Genomic DNA, 16,713 nt, shown 5'->3' with positions numbered 1-16,713 from the left:
ATAAAAACAAAATGACATGGGGCACATTGAAAATGTTTCTGTGTTTTTATTATTATTATTCCACTATGAAAATATATGTACAATAAATAATTTGGATTTTCACTATTAAAGAATCTCAATAAATAAACTAGGGTCTAAACCTCGGGTCATTAGCAGAGCTTCCCTCTCGTCCTGTGTTGTTCAGAGAAAGAATTCATTCTTCAGTTAAGATTTTCTGAAAGCAGTCCAGCATATCACACCGAGACTCTGAACAGTTCCTGAGAAGTTATTAAAGATCCATGAAGCTGCACCAGAATGGACCAGACGAAAACAAATCCACACACACCGATAAGGATTAGGCCTAATTGTTTTTTTTTTACCAGATAAAAAAAAAAATCAAAAACAAGAAAGGCAATAAATACCTGAAATTTGGACAAAGGCAGAAAAAAATCCACAACGTTTCGATCGAGGAAAAAAACAATTTCCTTTTTCGATGTTTAAATAAATTTTAAAAAAATCAAAACAGCATCTCTTAAACTACATTATAGCCTCAAAATAAAACCAGGAAGACGAAAAAAATATAAACCAACATAATGTTCAGAAATGTTTCAGGAATGTTGACGAGATTTTTATCAAGTCCTTGTCGAGTCCTCGTCGATTGTTCGTCCACACCGGCCTGTATGTCCGCTCCTTTTATAAGAATATTTTTTACCGGCTCGGCCTCAGAAGTTGAGGTGCTGCAGGTCAATGGTGCACAGTGTGCTTGTGAACAGGTCGAAGTCCTCCTCGGAGAAATCCACTGGGCTATCCAGGGAGCTCTGCAGGCTGGGTGATAGGCAGGCGTCCCCGGCAAAGAAGTTCAGGTCCGGGAGCGCGGAGGATGTTGATGAGGCGGCAACAGGGGTTGCAGAATTGGCCGTGGGAGTGATGGCGGAATCCCGCTGCTCTGGGAATGACCGGTCTGATGGTACTGCTGCCGCGGGCCCAGCCTCGTTCAGCTGCATCAGGCCAGGGTTGTCAGTGGAGTTCGTCGCGCTGAACGTTGGCGGCGAGTGGCGAGGCGCAGCAGAGTCAGACGAGCCAGATGCCCCGGGCAGCTGTGGGCGTTCGGGAAGGCTCAAACGGCCTCCCTCCTCTGGCGTGGGCTGTGCATTATCCCCGCTGTCATTAGCGTAGGCGGTGGGAGCAGCGGCCGAAGATGGATTGCCGCCCCCGGGCTCACCCTCCGATGTAGCGTCCCCGGTGCCAGAAGCTTCCAGCGGCTGGCTTGAGTACGGAGACGACGCATCGGCCCCTTCGAGCGGCTCGAACCCGCCTGGGTCGCTGGATTCGTGGCTCCCTCCACTACCATCCCGGTGGTGTGTTGTCTGTCGCTTGTGTTTCATCCGCCTGTTCTGGAACCAAACTTTAACCTGCCGCTCGGTCAGATCCAGAAGAGCGGCGATCTCCACCCTCCTGGGTCGGCATAGGTACTTGTTGAAGTGGAACTCTTTTTCCAGCTCCAGCAGCTGTGTGTTCGTATAGGCAGTGCGCAGTCGGCGGGAGCCGGCTCCTCCACCGTCCAGACCCGCCTGGCTCGGGTCTGGAATAAAAACACCGACAAAATAAAGAAGTTATGAGAACTGATATGGTTAATTGTCCGTTTTCTCAATATGTATTTTATTTCGTCGAAATATAGCCTAATGTGCTTCATAAGGGCCGCGTAAAACCTTCAGTTTCATTGCACATGAAATAGCTTCGGCATCGAGCAGAAATCCCCTCGACACTTCTGTCTGTAATAAAGCAGTAATAAAACAAAGGAGCTCTAATAAAAATTACACCTTCCAATTACTGTGGCAGCCACAGTCATAACTGTAACTGCAAACAATTTGGCGACTGTAAAAAATATAAAATAAAGGGGAACCCTAAACAAAGATAAAGACAGATGATCACAGTGACAACGTGCGTTTCTCTTTTCTCCTAATCCTTGAGAGCAGCGAGCCTGCTGTGAGGCTGCAGCGTGTGATCACAGAAATGTAAAGAGAGGAACGTAAATAAATCACAGGGCTGGAAGGAAATGTGTATGGAAATGTGGGAATGTCGACGTGAACTGAATGTGGCGGTATCTGTCAGCCAGCATAACTAAAACCCTAAATGGCTCTTTGAATGAGAACAGGAAAACAAGAATTTCTATCAAAAATGAATGGGGTGGGATCATGTTTTTAAAGCTGAGGGGGGAACATGAAAATTGCACAGATTGTTATGGAAGCCGGTGGAAAGACAGAAGTGACCTAAGCCCCAGAAAGATCAGATTGTGTGCACTGTGCTTCCTGTATGGATGTAGCTTATACCGCCCCCAACCCCCACCCCACCATATTTTGTACGCTTGCTTTGCCTCGCCATTATTTTTCCTACCTCCATCCAATATGGCGACCGTCTCAGTTGTGTTATGAATATATAATACAAGGATGATGCTGCTACTGATCTGAAAGCACATCACCCAATGAATAGCATGATTCAGCCTGCAGCAGCAATCATCTGTAGAATGATGAAGAAAATGCCACTTTGTGTGTCTTTACGCATGATGAATAATTTTACATGGGCAGAAAACATTTGGAAAGATTTTACGCTAAATTGTGCAGAACTTGCTCTGTGCTGGGTTTGCACTGGGCTCTGCTGAGTTGGCTGTTCCTATTGATCATTTTAATTGACAGTGAGCAGGCTTTCTGTTAATAGCTGTAATTTTAGGTGCATGATGAAAGAGTGTGCAAAGCGCTGCAGCATAATGCAGTGGTCTAGATATGGCTTCCCTGTTGACACAGCACTGCAAAATACACACACACACACACACACACACGCTGAGGGAGAAAACGGCAATGTCATCTAAGCTAATCCATGCAGTGTGTAATCACAGGTGGATTATTTCGAAAATAAAATAGTGTAAACAGAAAATTACAAAACATGCTGCAAGCCTTAACACACGTACACAAACACACATCCAGTATACCGACCTGTGGGTGACTCTATTCCCGTCGAAGCGTACCCAGAGGCGGTTGGCGACGGGGAGGATGAGGCGGGGGGGATGATGGATCCACCACCGCTGGAGCTGCTCCCAGGTTTGGGACACTTCTTGGATGACTTCTTCTCCTTCATCCAGGGGAACTCGTGGGCCAGCGGTCCGGTCGGAGTGGCCGTGGCCGGGGCAGGGGCCTGGCCGGGCGGGCAGGGCTGCTGGGCTGCTCGGTGATGCGTCTGGAGGCCATTAGTGGCGGTGGTTCTCCGGTTCTGCTGGCTCCTAGCAGCCGGTCTCGGCTGGCTGGCTGTGCAGGGGCTGAGGCTGGGGATGGTGTGCTCGAAGGGAGGCGGAATTACTGTCGACTCCTTGATTGATGAAGTTTGAAATGACTCCAGGACGGCGGGGAAGGACGTCAGGCACTCTGCTAGGGACGGCTGGCTGTTTATAAAACCGATCTCCCTCTCAAATTCAAAATTCATAGCTCCCTCAAACCGGTTTCACCCTCAAACTGCGAGTCCCCTGAACAATCCCTTCCACAAAATAAATAAACAAAAAACAAAACACATGCACGCACGCACGCTCGCACACGCACACAACACAATATGGCTTCTCCAAAAAATAAAACGGAAAGAAAAAACGCACGAGCATGTAAGATCCCGGCCGCAGGGGCGTAAATGCGGTGGCTATATAATAATTGTGTATATTGGTGATATTACTAGCGTATGGGGACCTGGGTAGGCTAAACTGAAGAACTATGGGGCGAAATTGCAGCCAATTCCTGGTCATGTGATCCAAAACCGCCAATCGGGGGCCCGGGCCTGGCGGCGGCGATGTCTGTGGGAAGCAGCATTATTATTTTTCCAGCAAAAGCTGAGGCTGTATCACAGGATAACCGCTATTGTTTTGTCTTAACGGGGGGTAAATTCTGGGGGGGAGAAAAGAGAAGACTGCCGGTTGCCATGTGCGCCGTGTAGGCGGCAGGTCGGTGCATCCTGGCCCGGTGATAGGCCTATGCGCTCAAACAATAGACTATCTCTCGCACATTTTCTCCAGTCTTTGGGTGATGTAATGACGGTTATCGGTTGGTGAAAGGAGCTGGCCGCACCGTTTACAATATGTCTCCCTCACAGGAGAAACTGCTGTTTACAGCACTCAGCTCATTAATCTTACATAGTGTGACAGAGGCTAAAAAATCGCCAAACTTAAGCGCAGAAAACTTGGAGAGGGTTTTAGATGGCGCAGCAGCTCTGGAGGAGAGGATGATGGAGATTTCTACTCAGCGGTAGTACAGATGGAGCAGTTTGCCTTCTAACAGATCAGACAGACAGAAGCTTAGATTTAAGGGGAGCCTATTGATGTGTAAGTGCTCGATTTTTGTATTTAATAGACTTCTTCTGTTGATGGTAGCTAGCAGGCTGTGTGCGTTTGTGTGGGGGAGAATTGCCTAAATATAACCTCACCCTGAAATAGCTAACCTTTACTAAGACTTCAACGTTCTTCTGCAAGATACCATGGACCTCCTCTCTGCACTGAGACGTGTGTGTGTTAAAAATGTTCCGTGTGTTTACGTAGAGAGAGAGAGAGTTCACAGCGAGGTCGCGTCATACAGCTGGAAAAGATGGAGAGCGCGCTGCCGGCCTCACGTCCCTCCGTCTAATAAAATAATAATACAGAAGCGGTAATATGAATAGTAAGTGAGGGTTCGCCGTGCGACTCAACAGGACGCACATGTAGATTTTTATAAAGATCAAGAAGTTGGGAGTTTAGCAGAGGATATTTTGGGGAGGGCCCCGAGTGGGGGGAAAAAAGAAGTGCGGTGATCAATCTTTCTCTCTCTGCAAAGAGCCTGACAGCAGCCCCTCTCTGTCCCGAAATAACAAGAAAAGCTCTGGTCTGACTTCCTCTATCTCTCGCTGTTTTCCTTCAGGCCTACGATTTTAGGTTGTTTTAAACTAGTTTTACGCGCAGTCAATACGCATTTAATGCAGCAGCTTTTAGGCATTTCTAATAATAATAAAACAGCTGAGCACAGGGCGCAAATAGATAATTTAGACTGCTCCCCATTCTTACATCTTCTCTTTTTTTGGCGTCCCTCACCCCAGGCATTGAGAAGGGACAGGAAAATAACTCAGAAATGTGTGTGGGAGTGAGCCATTGAGCGCATCAGAAAAGCGCAGGCAGTGAGTAGGCCGAGGCTCCATGAACACAAACACACAAACCCACACAGGAGACACAAGCTGCTGACTGCAGCTTCATTATCACAACGCAATGCGTTTTATTCCTCTTTCCTAAAATCTACATTTATTTATAGCTGCATATATTTTTGAGCTTTTTCGCAGGAGTTTATGGGAATTGTTGTTGGAGACCAGAGGCTTCCAAGTGTTTTTTTATGTTTTGGAGAAAGTGGATTGGTCGACGGGAGCATGAGACTTGACTTTTTTCCTTTTAAAATGTGTCCTGGGTAGGCCAGACTGTTATGTTGGGTCTTGCAACATTAACCGTTATATTTTATCTAATTAAACGTGTAACTACCAATTCGTGATTTTTTTTGTTTGTAGAATTTCCAGTGCAGAGCGTTATTAATTAATAATCATTCATTTTGTTTAGTCCATTGACCAATATTTTGTCCTATAACTAAAAGCAGGCTGCCTCTTTTTTTGGGGGATTTTATATTCATTAAATTATCGCCGTCGAATTGATCGCTATGTTGGATCTGCTGCTGACCCTTTTCCTGCCAGACACGCCGCCTGAAAATCTGTCTATCCTTCTGAAATGACATTTTGAACACTGGCAGTGTGCGCGTACCTGGCTGTGAGTGCGCGCTACAGTAATAGCAGCAGACTTTACAACAGTGTCTGAAACCAAGCCGAGCTCTCCGTCTGTTTTTATGAGGCAATAAATTAGATCCAATCTCTGCTTATTGGTGTTTTTATTGTCTGTTAGTCCAACGGAGATGTAAAGGGAAGTGCGGCCATTATTTATGGGCGCCTGATTTATGTCCCAAGTTTTATGCTGCTCTCAGGCCTCTGAGCACTCGCTTAAGAGAGAGAGAGAGAGAGAGAGAGAGATGAGGTATAGGGTTAGAGACCACGTGACCGAGCCATGGCGCAGGCCTCGGGGCTTTTTTTTTAAACAGCCATAAACATTAACACACACACACATGTCTAGCAGAAGGGTCTGCACGTGGTGGTGTCTATGAAGATGTGGGAGAAAAAAAGAACCATTAAAAGTTGTAGAAGCTTCAGGCTAAAGTGCAACAAGCAACTTTCAAACATCCACAGATCATTACTAATAAGCAAAGCCATCTTGGAGTTTCTGCCTGCTACGCACAGAAATCCAACCGCAACCATTAGTGCCTGAAAAGGTTGTCCAGATCTGTCTATCCACACCTCATCGTGTTGCTTAATATTTCCAGATTGGAGGAGAAAGTGTTATAAAACACACAAGTTTTCCTGAATGCTCAGTGTGACAGTTACCACAGCTGAATGCATCTGTCAAACTGTGAGAAGGCCGATATTGACACCAGGACACACTTTAACACAGATGAGTGGCAGCAAATCAAGCAGCAAGTCCTGTGGCATCAGATATATTAGAGATCAGGTTTTAGCAGGAAGCAGAGCCCATGAGTGACTCATGCCAGCCAACAGCTACAGACGCATAATAGGCTGTGATTGGTACGCTTGTGTGCACCTCCCTCCTGTCTGATTTGTGTAACATACAAGGACTGTTTTGAACTCTTCCTGTAGGTTTTATGTGTCCTTTTATGATTTGACATGTCACCTCTGGTTTTCAGACTCAGATTGAATTATTAAGGAAAGTTCTGTGCCATGCTGTTAGCCCCAGGTACTGACCTGATATTCAATACCTGCCTCAGTGTCAGGTCATCCTGAAACCTGGGATATCCTGCTTAAAGGAAATCACACCTACACCTGATCAGGGATTCATGAGCAGCATTTTGTTGCCTCAGCACTTTAAACATAAAACTAGGACACTAACCAAATGCTGTTGTTTTTAGATGTCTGATACTAAAGTCGAATCATTTGATTTATGTCTTTATAAAAATATTATTTTTGGTATTTACGGAAAATATGTATTTAAAATATTGTTGATAATAAAAGCTGCATCATAGAACTGGTTGTAAATTAGTTGTCAGCATGTTTTCATACCTTTTGTGACACAGCTGGCAGCCAAGAGGAGCACAGCAGTGCACTGGGTTGCTTGTATGTTGCCCTGACGATCAGTACAATAGGAGTTGGCAAATTTTCAATTAGCACTAATTAACCACTTTTGGGGGTGTTACTGGCTCCTGACTTTTTTTTAAACACTACTAAACACCACAATTTTTGCTCAGGATTCTTAAAAAACTGAAGATAAATCTGAATAACATAACATTTTATTAAAGAATTGTTTGACAGACAACTCTCTCAACAATGAAAGAAAAAGAAGCTACAAAGGACAAAGAAAGAAGTTGTTCTTCTCCAAAAAGACTCATTCTTTTTTCCAGCTAATAGTTTTGTCTAAATTTTCCGACTATGCACGGCTGGGTCACCAATCCCCATCCTTGCCTTTTCCCTGTACAAGCCAAGACATTTATGTACAAGGGTCATTATAGGAACATAAAAACTACTTATTTTCTTCTAAAATACAAGAACTAAAAAATTTAACCTCAGTACAATGGACAAGAAGAAACACAATGTTTTGTTTTTTTTCTTTCATAACAGGTAAATACTAAAAAAGTACATTTTTTTCTTGATATAAATACATGAAGGATAAATAATAATACAAAACAGAAAGTCTTTTTAAACTGGCTATAACAAATAAATATTTATATATGAATGTTCACTTGAACACACATTGGCGAAAGACGCTTTGATTGGAGGGCCTTCCGTCTTCAAAATAAGATTTTATTATTATTATTTTTTACTTTTTTTTTTACCTTTAACCATCAAAATGTAAACTCTAAGTGCAACAATGATGCCCAGGTGTGAAAAGCCTTTGTGTAAAATCTCCACTTTGAAAACAACATGATGGATTTACTTCCTGAACGTCAGTGAGTTTAGGACGGACCACACACAGCTTGTTTTTCTGTATTGGGCACTGGGTGAAACAGTCTGTAAGGGGTTAAGTGTGTGTGTTGTCCCAAAATGCCCTCACTGACGGTTCAAACACATAAACCATGTTGATTTAAAAGAGTGTTGTTATACACAGCAGCTCCGATTTCTGGGACATGCATTTTTGTTCAAATATATACCCTGTATCCACGTTAAAAGTCAAGATATGTGAGAACAAAATAAAAACAATAGAAAATGTGGACTTTTACGCATTGGTGTTCGCTAATGTTAGTGAACCCTTCCAAAGTGAAAGAGGGAGAGAGAGCGGAAGGCAATGACTTACTCAAACATAAATAAATAGTGTTCTCCACTCTTATTATTTACCCTGTGTCGATGATGTGCTAAAATAAGAGCATTAAACATCTTCCATGTCCTCTCGTGTTTGTTTGAAGATGTCAACAGCTGGCGTACCCTGGCTGTGGATGTGTGTCAACAAAAGGAAGCTAGCTTAGCATTGCTGTATGTGTATGAGGGAGTGATTAGCTAAAGTAGCTTAGCACAGATGTGTGTCTATGCAGGCTGGTTTAGCCTTTTGAGTTTGTAGCTTCCTAAACCCTGTTAGAGTGATGGGGAGGGGTGTAAGTGTGGTGATGGATGTGTAGGAGGCAGTCTGTGGGGGATTGTGGGAAATCTTGCCTCCTTCAGAAGCCATGTGCTGCTGCCACAGACGGGAGACGATGGGTTAGTAATGATTCGGTCTAGATGGACGGAGACGGGTAAAGCAGCGTGAGGCAAAAAGAGACAGTTCAGTGAAGGCCGTCCAGTGGTTTTTATGTGCTTCGTGAAATGTGGAGAACAGAGGGAGATGAGTGCTGTAAGCTCCGGACACATTTTTCTCCTTGTGATGGAGAGGCAGAGTCCTCCATGGAGCTCAGGTCAGCTGACAGCATGTGCTGCCTGGAGGGGGGAGAGAGCTCACCGTCACAAATCCAACCAGCTTGTTAACTGCCCATTAAAATCTCAACTATTTCATTTACTAGGCAGGAGCACTGTTGGAATATGTACGACATATGCTAGCTGAAGTACTGCTGCTTGTTTGTTCTGCCCAAACAAAAACTGTTTGGAACATTGATTAGAACACTTTCCTTTCATTTCTGTCATTTCTAACACATTTGTCATCTCCACAGAAACGGGCTACGTTTCATTTTAATTGTGCCAGGTCATTATCACCCTAATGAATAGTAACTAAACAAAGGTGCTGACCATAGATCTTGTCATATATACTATACAGCTGCCAATATATCTGTGCACCAGGGCTACTTTGTGACACCCCATGGGAGGGGAGGAGGGACAATTGACTGTACACTTCACCTCCTACGCCTACAGTATGCCTCACTGCCCTGGGACCAAGAGCTAAACTTATGGTACACTGCAAATCACTATTAAAGGATTTGTATGTGAAATGTGAAGATTAGTGAAAATTGCTTAAAACAGAAAGATACATGTAAGGTAATTTAAAAACTTAAGCCATACTGAGTTTGTGAGTTAAAGAGGTTCGATTTCTGAAGGCAAGTTAATATAATAATACTCTATGGTAAATAATTCAGTCACTTAACACTATAGGAGAATGTAATTATTGTAGAAATTTAAAAACTGGAACATTTGCTTCTTTTTCACAGCAGAAATAAGGCTTTTATGGACTTGTTTGGTATAAAGAATGGTTTGGGTCCATATCTGTTATTTGATACTTGTTCCAACCTCAGCCTTTTCAAATTAAATTTGCTGCTCTTTCAAAGTAGCAGTGAAAGCTTCTGCCTTAATCAGATTTGATGGTATAAGGCAGTGAAAAAAAGGTGGAGGCTCAACAACACCAAACACTGACTGTTCCCCTTTTGTGACTGTAAAGCACAGGACAAACCACTGGATAGCTCTTGTCTGTCTCGTTTTGTCTCCCCTGCTGTCCCATTGCAGCGAGTCCTCAGGTTTTTGTTAGTTGTTAGTGAATGTTCTGTGTCGTCTTCACTATTTCCTACATTGTCATTTTGTTCCAAACCTGCTACAGGTGAGTGAGCTTGGGTGCTTCCTGGATTCTGCCCTGAGTCGAGGTGTGGTGCGCCGACAGCTCGGTGTATGTCGGGTGTGGGGGCGGGTCACACGGACCCCCGGGGCCCCCGCCGCCCACGTGGTGCTGGTTGGCGGCCGACATGGGCCCTGCGCCATTGTAGTCCATGGCTTGGTGGTGGGGCTGCGTGGGGCCAAGGTGATTCAGCCCGTACATTGAAGGCCCTGAACCAGGCATGGGTTCCACATAGCTGCCACCTCCCACATAGACAGGACTGGCTTGCATGTTGGTGGGAGTCCCGTAGCCAGCGCTACTGGCCTGTACTAGGCCATGGTGGGGATGGGGATCGCCATAGTCTGGGTCTGGAGTGCCATACTTCTGCTGGGGAGGGCATCCCTTCATGGGAACATTGGAATAGGCAGTGGACATGGAGTAGGACACTCCTTGATGGGGCTTGCCAAAGGATGGTGGAGAAGGGGCATCATAGCCTGCACCCCCTCCTCCCCCTCCCATGGGGTGCATTGAGTTGAGGAAGCTGGCGGAAGACTGCATGGTCAGGGGTGGCGAGCCCGTTGGTGAGGGCCCTCCAGAGCTTGAGCTCAGACCCTTGGACTTCTGGTCCTTCTTGTACTTCATGCGTCGGTTCTGGAACCAGATCTTTATCTGGCGTTCTGACAGGTTGAGCAGATTAGCCATCTCCACGCGCCGTGGTCGGCATAGGTACCGGTTAAAGTGGAACTCCTTCTCCAGCTCAACTAGCTGGGCACTGGTGTACGCTGTACGAGCCCGCTTAGATGATGCTGATGACCCTCCGGTTGGACTCTTTTCCCCGCTGCTACCGCTCTCAGCTCCTCCTGATGCTGAGGAGAGAAGAGAAGACATTAAAAGAAAAAGGGGAAAAGGAGGAAAATTAAATGGAAAAAATGTAGAGGCGACATTGGAAAAGAGCAGCTATCAAAAGAAAAACAAATTAGAAACTAGGAGAAATACACATTAAAGGAATAAAACTGTAGATATTAAAATGTAAGAATGGGTAGAAAGATGAAATGAAATGAATAAACTGAGAAAGGTAGAGAGAATATATCACAATCAAGCTGCAAGCTGGAGGAAATTGAAAGCATTCAGGTTCTTAATAAACCAGAGGGGGGTCCGGGCAGGCTGGCCGAATTATCCCTTGATATTAGTTGTCAACACTTCATAACAGTGGCAGTTATTAAGAGACGGAGGCCCCGGTGGTGGCCAGGGGCAGCCAAATTGCATCTTGGCTGGCAAGAAAAACCCCCACAGCAACAGCAGCTGCAGTGAAAGAACTACAAGCAGGAAGTGAGGCTGACCTGCACTCACTTCAAACACCTTGCCAAGAAGTCAAAGTGATCATCACATTTGTGTCACACTTCTGATAGAAGTGGAAACCTGCTCAGAGACTCTGCAGACAGTTCGGCTACACCTGCTCCTCCCTTTCACTGATTCACTTTTATTACAGTTTGTGTTGGATTAGTCTTTTGACACTTGGGTTTGGATCTCAGTAGAAGTCTGCTACCATATTTTGTCTTGGTGAAGCAAGCGATAAGTGCAAATGTAGATATTTTAAAAATAAAGCCTGCTAAACCTAAAATCCTCCAGTGGCTGTATGTCTCACAAGATGTCTTTGGAATCAATAAAACATCATGACATGGACGCCAAAGACCGAAAACCCTAAAACGCACAAGCCACATTTAACTGGCATGCAACACTTGGAAGCTGCGTGTTGAGTTATAAAATTTTAGTGCCCAAAATTTCTAGTAATATTGCAAAATAGATTTTAAAACTCATGCTGTGCCTTTGAGGGAAATGAAAGAGCCCTCTGTCTTTATCTTCCAAATCATTGTTTCAGTCTTGCCAAAAACAATGAGGGGAAAATTACTGAAACTACTTTATTATGATTTAGGTTTCATTTCTGCAGTCCCTGCCAATCTCTAATGACAGCGCTGTTGTTAAAGTAGATGTTAAGATCTTGTAATAGTAGCGTTTCTATAAATACAACGGGTGAACAAACACAACTCATGTTGCAGTCAGGTTGTAAACCAGCTGACAGTCCATGAGCTGAAACTAAAGCTGTCTAATACAGCAGATCTTCAGATAATCATGGAAGTCAAACTTTGAACAGCAGAAAGCTTTCTTTAAATTGTGAATAATGTAGTTGCCTTCATTTTCTTGACTAACCTCGGAGCTTGCTTACAGCTTTGATGTAGCCAGATTGTAGCTCAGATTGTAGCTAGTTCTAACATATAAAGAAGTGAGTGTCTACAGCCACTACCTTATTTAAACCCGGTAACGCTGACAGTTCCATATGCTAAAACAGGACTCAACTCAATGTACACGACGGTTGGTTCGCTGCTGAAATAAGCAGCTGCTAAAGTTAACTTAAACAGAAACACATGATACTTTGGTAGCTCCTGCCATCTTGGTTTTTAAATCCGAACTAAACCTTAATGCTGCACTACAGGGTCTCTGTCTCTCTGTAAGTATGCAGCAGGTGCCTCTGTTGTGAATTTGCTGGTATGTGCATGCATACGATGCGTTCATACTAATAATAGCTGATGCAGCATAGTTTGAAGAATGTACTAGAGTTTAGAGTATAAACAGCTGACCCTTGTGTTCATGTGGATGGAGAGATGAGCGTGGAAACCACCGAGTCGTGCGTCTCATGGAGCACTGACATTCACTAAATGATTGTTTCAAATTCTCCTCAATAAACAGTCTAATCTCCTCTCAGATCTTCATCTGGTCCACTGAAAGCTTTTTGAATATAAATCACACTCATATTCATTATGGCACAATATATTTCTTCTCATTGATGGCTACCAATTCAAATAACCTATCAGTCTGCCTCAATGACTTTGTGCTACGTACTTTATCACACATGCAGATGATATTATCATCTCATTGCATTTTCCTCCCCTTGCTGGCTGATATCTACCATTTCAAATGTTTGCCTGTCACCCTCTCTCTCAAAATCTCCTCATCTGTTATCGTACATGACATTTAAATTCGTCCTGTTAATATCTTCGTACTTGCAGTGGCTTTCTGGCAAATCAGTGGCAAAGGGTGAAAGAAAATAAACAGGTGTTGAAACTGCACATTGGTCACATATTGAACCCATTAATGAGGAAGTTAGCTGTGGATGTGATCTTTCTTCTATATCTGTTACTGCTAAGCTGGTCTGATAGTCTTGTTTTGACAAAAAGCATGAAATGTACTTTCTATAGCTTTATAAAGGCACTTGGTATAAGCAGCGTCTTCCCCCTCAGCCTGCTTCCAGTCTTTATGCTATAGGCAAAACTTCAAATGTTCCAGCACAACACAAACATCAGTAATTTTCTCTCTTTAAATTAAAGTTAAAAGGTGCGGTGTCATATATTCATATGAACCTCATTTGTTGTGTCCAATCCACATTTCACTGTTGTGTGAATTGTTGTTTAGTGAATCGGGTTCAGCAACCTGTAAAATTACACCAACAACACACAGACAGATAATACCCAGTCTGACAGTTGTCTGTGGTAACCTCCCTGTCTGAACAAGTGAATGTGTAAATCTGTTTTGCCATAATAGCTTAAGAAACCTCCTAAATCCTCTGGGGATCTGGGCTTGGCAAGAGGATGTTGATAAGAGAGGTGAGGAAAGAGTGATGCGGTGATGGGAAGGAGAAGGCAGGATAAAAGGAACAAAGACGTTAATGAGGAAGAAAATGAAGGAAGGAAGAAATGGAGGACAGACTGAGCTGAGGAAAGCAGTAATGAGAAACAGAAAGAGGGTGAGGCTGTTGTTGCTGTGGCACTGTGTGCGGGAAATCAAAGCACAGACAGACAGAGACAGGTGTAATCTAACACACCGTTGCCGGAGTTGTTGCTGGGTGAACAGTTTTTCTGCTTGGTCGTCTGTCGACACTCTTTCATCCAGGGATAGATCTGCTTGGCCATGGCTGGGTTGGGTGGCAGTGAGGAGGAGGAGGATGACGTTGAGGATGATGTGGAGGAGGAAGAATTGGATGACTTATTGGGGCCTGATTTGGAAACTGAGGAGGCTCCAGCACTGCCCCCCGGCTGCTGAGCCCCGGTATTACCATTGCTGGGGTTTGGGGGTAGAGGAGGGGACACTTGGGAGCCAGGGTGGTGCTCAGGAGGCAGGCTAGGCTGCATGCAGCTGCCATTCAGCTCCTTGGTCTTGGCTAGCTGCTGCTGGTGGCCTCCATTACTGCCCAGTGACTGTAAAGAGCAGGCAGAGCGCTGGTATGAATCCACATCCAGATGGGTCGCCGACTGGAAGGCCGGCTGGTGGTGGGACACTGGGACCGGGGCATCGTAGCCCCCAAAGCCGTTTGGAGCCGCTGCTGCCGCCCCCTGCACCTGGTAGGACGAGTAGCCACCAAAAAGCGTTGAGGAGTTGTCGTAGTATGTTGTCTTCTGCATTTCTGAGAGAAGTGGTGGCGTCTTGTGCTCCGGTCCTTATTGAGAGCCACTGCCGGAAGACCATTTGGTACCGGGGGTCACGTGACGGTGTCTCGCCAACAATCCCCTGCAATCTGACCTAAAAGGTTAGGAGAGACAGAATAAAGAAATGAGAGAGATAAATCCATCTTCCTCCAATGAAAGGCGCCATGACATGAATAGAAACCACTGCTTTTCTTTCCTCACCCCCCTCCCCTACCTTCCCCTCCCCTCTGAGTCCAGTGCACAGCCTGCAGATGCTCTAGTGGAGGGGGCATGAAGAGGGCAAACTGTGCTCCCTCTATATATGTACACACACACACACACACACACACACACACACACACTGAACAAAAGATTCACACACTTTTTAAATATACAACAATACAATGGACAGTTAATGCTAATCATCATAATTAGAACCTCTGCAATCTATTGGAATTGTGCAATTAGGTATTTTTATTATTCACTAATTATTTTCATTTCTGAGCATTTATTCCAGTCATGACAAATCCTCCCTTCTGCGTTTGAAAATTACAAATGTTTTCAGCATCACGTGGTAATTTTAATCACGGAGTTATTTCCACGCTTACCTTTTCCCCCAATAAAGCTTTCCACCCTCGTGTCTGCTGTTATTGAAGCTGAACGTGACATTTTGTTGTGTAATGGCGGCAGTAAGTGTGTGAATGTGGCCCGTATGTGTTTTCCCTTTGTGACTGATGTAGGTAGCCCATTTCTGTCAACCTCTGCCTACCACGTGTGATTTACTGTATTCCGCCTGCTCGGCTGTTACCTCACCTCATCCTCGCTCACAGGACGATTATAGCTGCTGAATAACTTTTTTTTAACGCAGTAGATTTTTTTTAAAGGGTCACTGGAAATGTGTGGGATTAATGCGCATTGCTTTTGCATGAAATAAGATTTTCAGATTTTCTTTTGCTTTTTTCGAAAGGAATAAATGTGTTTAGATGTCATTAAACTGGCAAGGTGAACGCAGCCTGTAAATCTAATGTTATTCCTGAAATTATTTATCAAGGTTTCTTTTGGATTGTTTTACAAAGCATTTTAAAATGACTAAGCAGCTATTTGGAGAAAAATCCGACAGACGGAAAGAATGACGGTTAAAACGAGATCCCGGAAAAAGCTTCACGAGTGAGTGATCCATTAGGGTCGAGCGGCCAGAGTGCTCTATCATGGCCCCTTTAGGGAAAAGGATGGAAAAAAAACCAGCAGGGTGAGCCTCCATGGACTCCCTGTCCCTCTCCCTGTCTTTGCGTGCACCACTGGGGTGGGCCCGTGGCCGCAAGAGGCCGGCTTGTCAGGCGCAGGAGAGCACCTGGCATTCAGTGCTTCTCAGGAGATAAAATGTTTCAGTGGAAAGCTGCATCACACACAGGCTGCTGCTGCTGGCCGCAGCTAACTGCCGCGGATCACCAATAATTTATCATCTGGGCTAATATTAGCATCAACAGCCTGCACAGAATATTATGAAGCCATTAGTTGTTTTTAAAAGCGCCATAAAACGAAAGCTGTTGTTTTTGGTGGTTTTTAAGATCGATTTCGTTTTGAACAAATAAAAATAAAAATAAACCAAATCGCCTGAATAATACTGTCACACTTTGATGATAGTGCTACAGAATGTTACACAGAAATGATCTGAAAGGATGTTTAATAATACATTACGGTATTTGCAGACATGGAAAACGTCTAAATGTGCCTGAATAATTAGCTCAAAAGACCAAGAAGTCTGTAAAGATGATGTGGCCCAATTAGTGACATTAATATGTCGATAATGGCGAATTCTGCCTATTTTTTTTCCAAATAAAAATAAACAATAAATCTATTAATTTACAGTCTGGATGCTTTTCTAATCATCACACATCAAAAACGTGCTAAAATAATTCTTGTCTTTTTTGAAAACGTGCCATCATTATATTTTGTTCTCGAGATTAGACAGTCCAGCCTTACTCCAGCTCTCAGCACGTCACACATGTCAGCCATTTATCTTTCTAGGAGACAAGCTGGAATCCTAATTATTTACTCTGAGGAATAGTCCCAAGGAGGGAGAGAGGGAGAGAGAGAGGCCGCAGCAGTGAGTGTAGGAGGAATATGTTATTAAATCATATCGCTGTTTCGCCATTAAACGGGACACGTAATGTC

General features: G+C 44.2%; 2 protein-coding genes across 7 annotated transcripts in view; both read right to left on the bottom strand.

The window, feature by feature from the left end:
• Positions 1–148: 148 nt before the first annotated feature.
• hoxb2a (homeobox B2a) lies at positions 149–4,875 on the bottom strand. Its single transcript, XM_028411140.1, has 2 exons — positions 2,970–4,875; positions 149–1,561 (listed from the first exon to the last, which is right to left on the bottom strand). Exons 1-2 carry the CDS (start codon positions 3,451–3,453, stop codon positions 702–704), a joined length of 1,344 nt encoding a protein of 447 aa, XP_028266941.1. The 5' UTR covers positions 3,454–4,875; the 3' UTR covers positions 149–701.
• A 2,476-nt stretch (positions 4,876–7,351) lies between these two features.
• Positions 7,352–16,713, bottom strand: part of hoxb3a (homeobox B3a) — a 56,055-nt gene continuing 46,693 nt past the window's right edge. For all 6 annotated transcript variants that reach the window (XM_028411134.1, XM_028411135.1, XM_028411138.1 and 3 more), the window contains 2 exons: positions 13,959–14,653; positions 7,352–10,947 (listed from right to left, as the gene is read on the bottom strand). In XM_028411134.1, the coding sequence (XP_028266935.1) occupies positions 10,082–10,947; positions 13,959–14,535 (1,443 nt within the window). In that variant the 5' untranslated portion in view covers positions 14,536–14,653 and the 3' untranslated portion in view covers positions 7,352–10,081. The remainder of the gene's footprint in view (positions 10,948–13,958; positions 14,654–16,713) is intronic.

The sequence above is a fragment of the Parambassis ranga genome, chromosome 8, assembly GCF_900634625.1.
Source record: "Parambassis ranga chromosome 8, fParRan2.1, whole genome shotgun sequence".
NCBI classification, from domain to species: domain Eukaryota; kingdom Metazoa; phylum Chordata; class Actinopteri; family Ambassidae; genus Parambassis; species Parambassis ranga.
The sequence above is the reverse complement of the archived record's forward strand: the minus strand, read 5'-3'. Positions and strand labels throughout refer to the sequence as shown.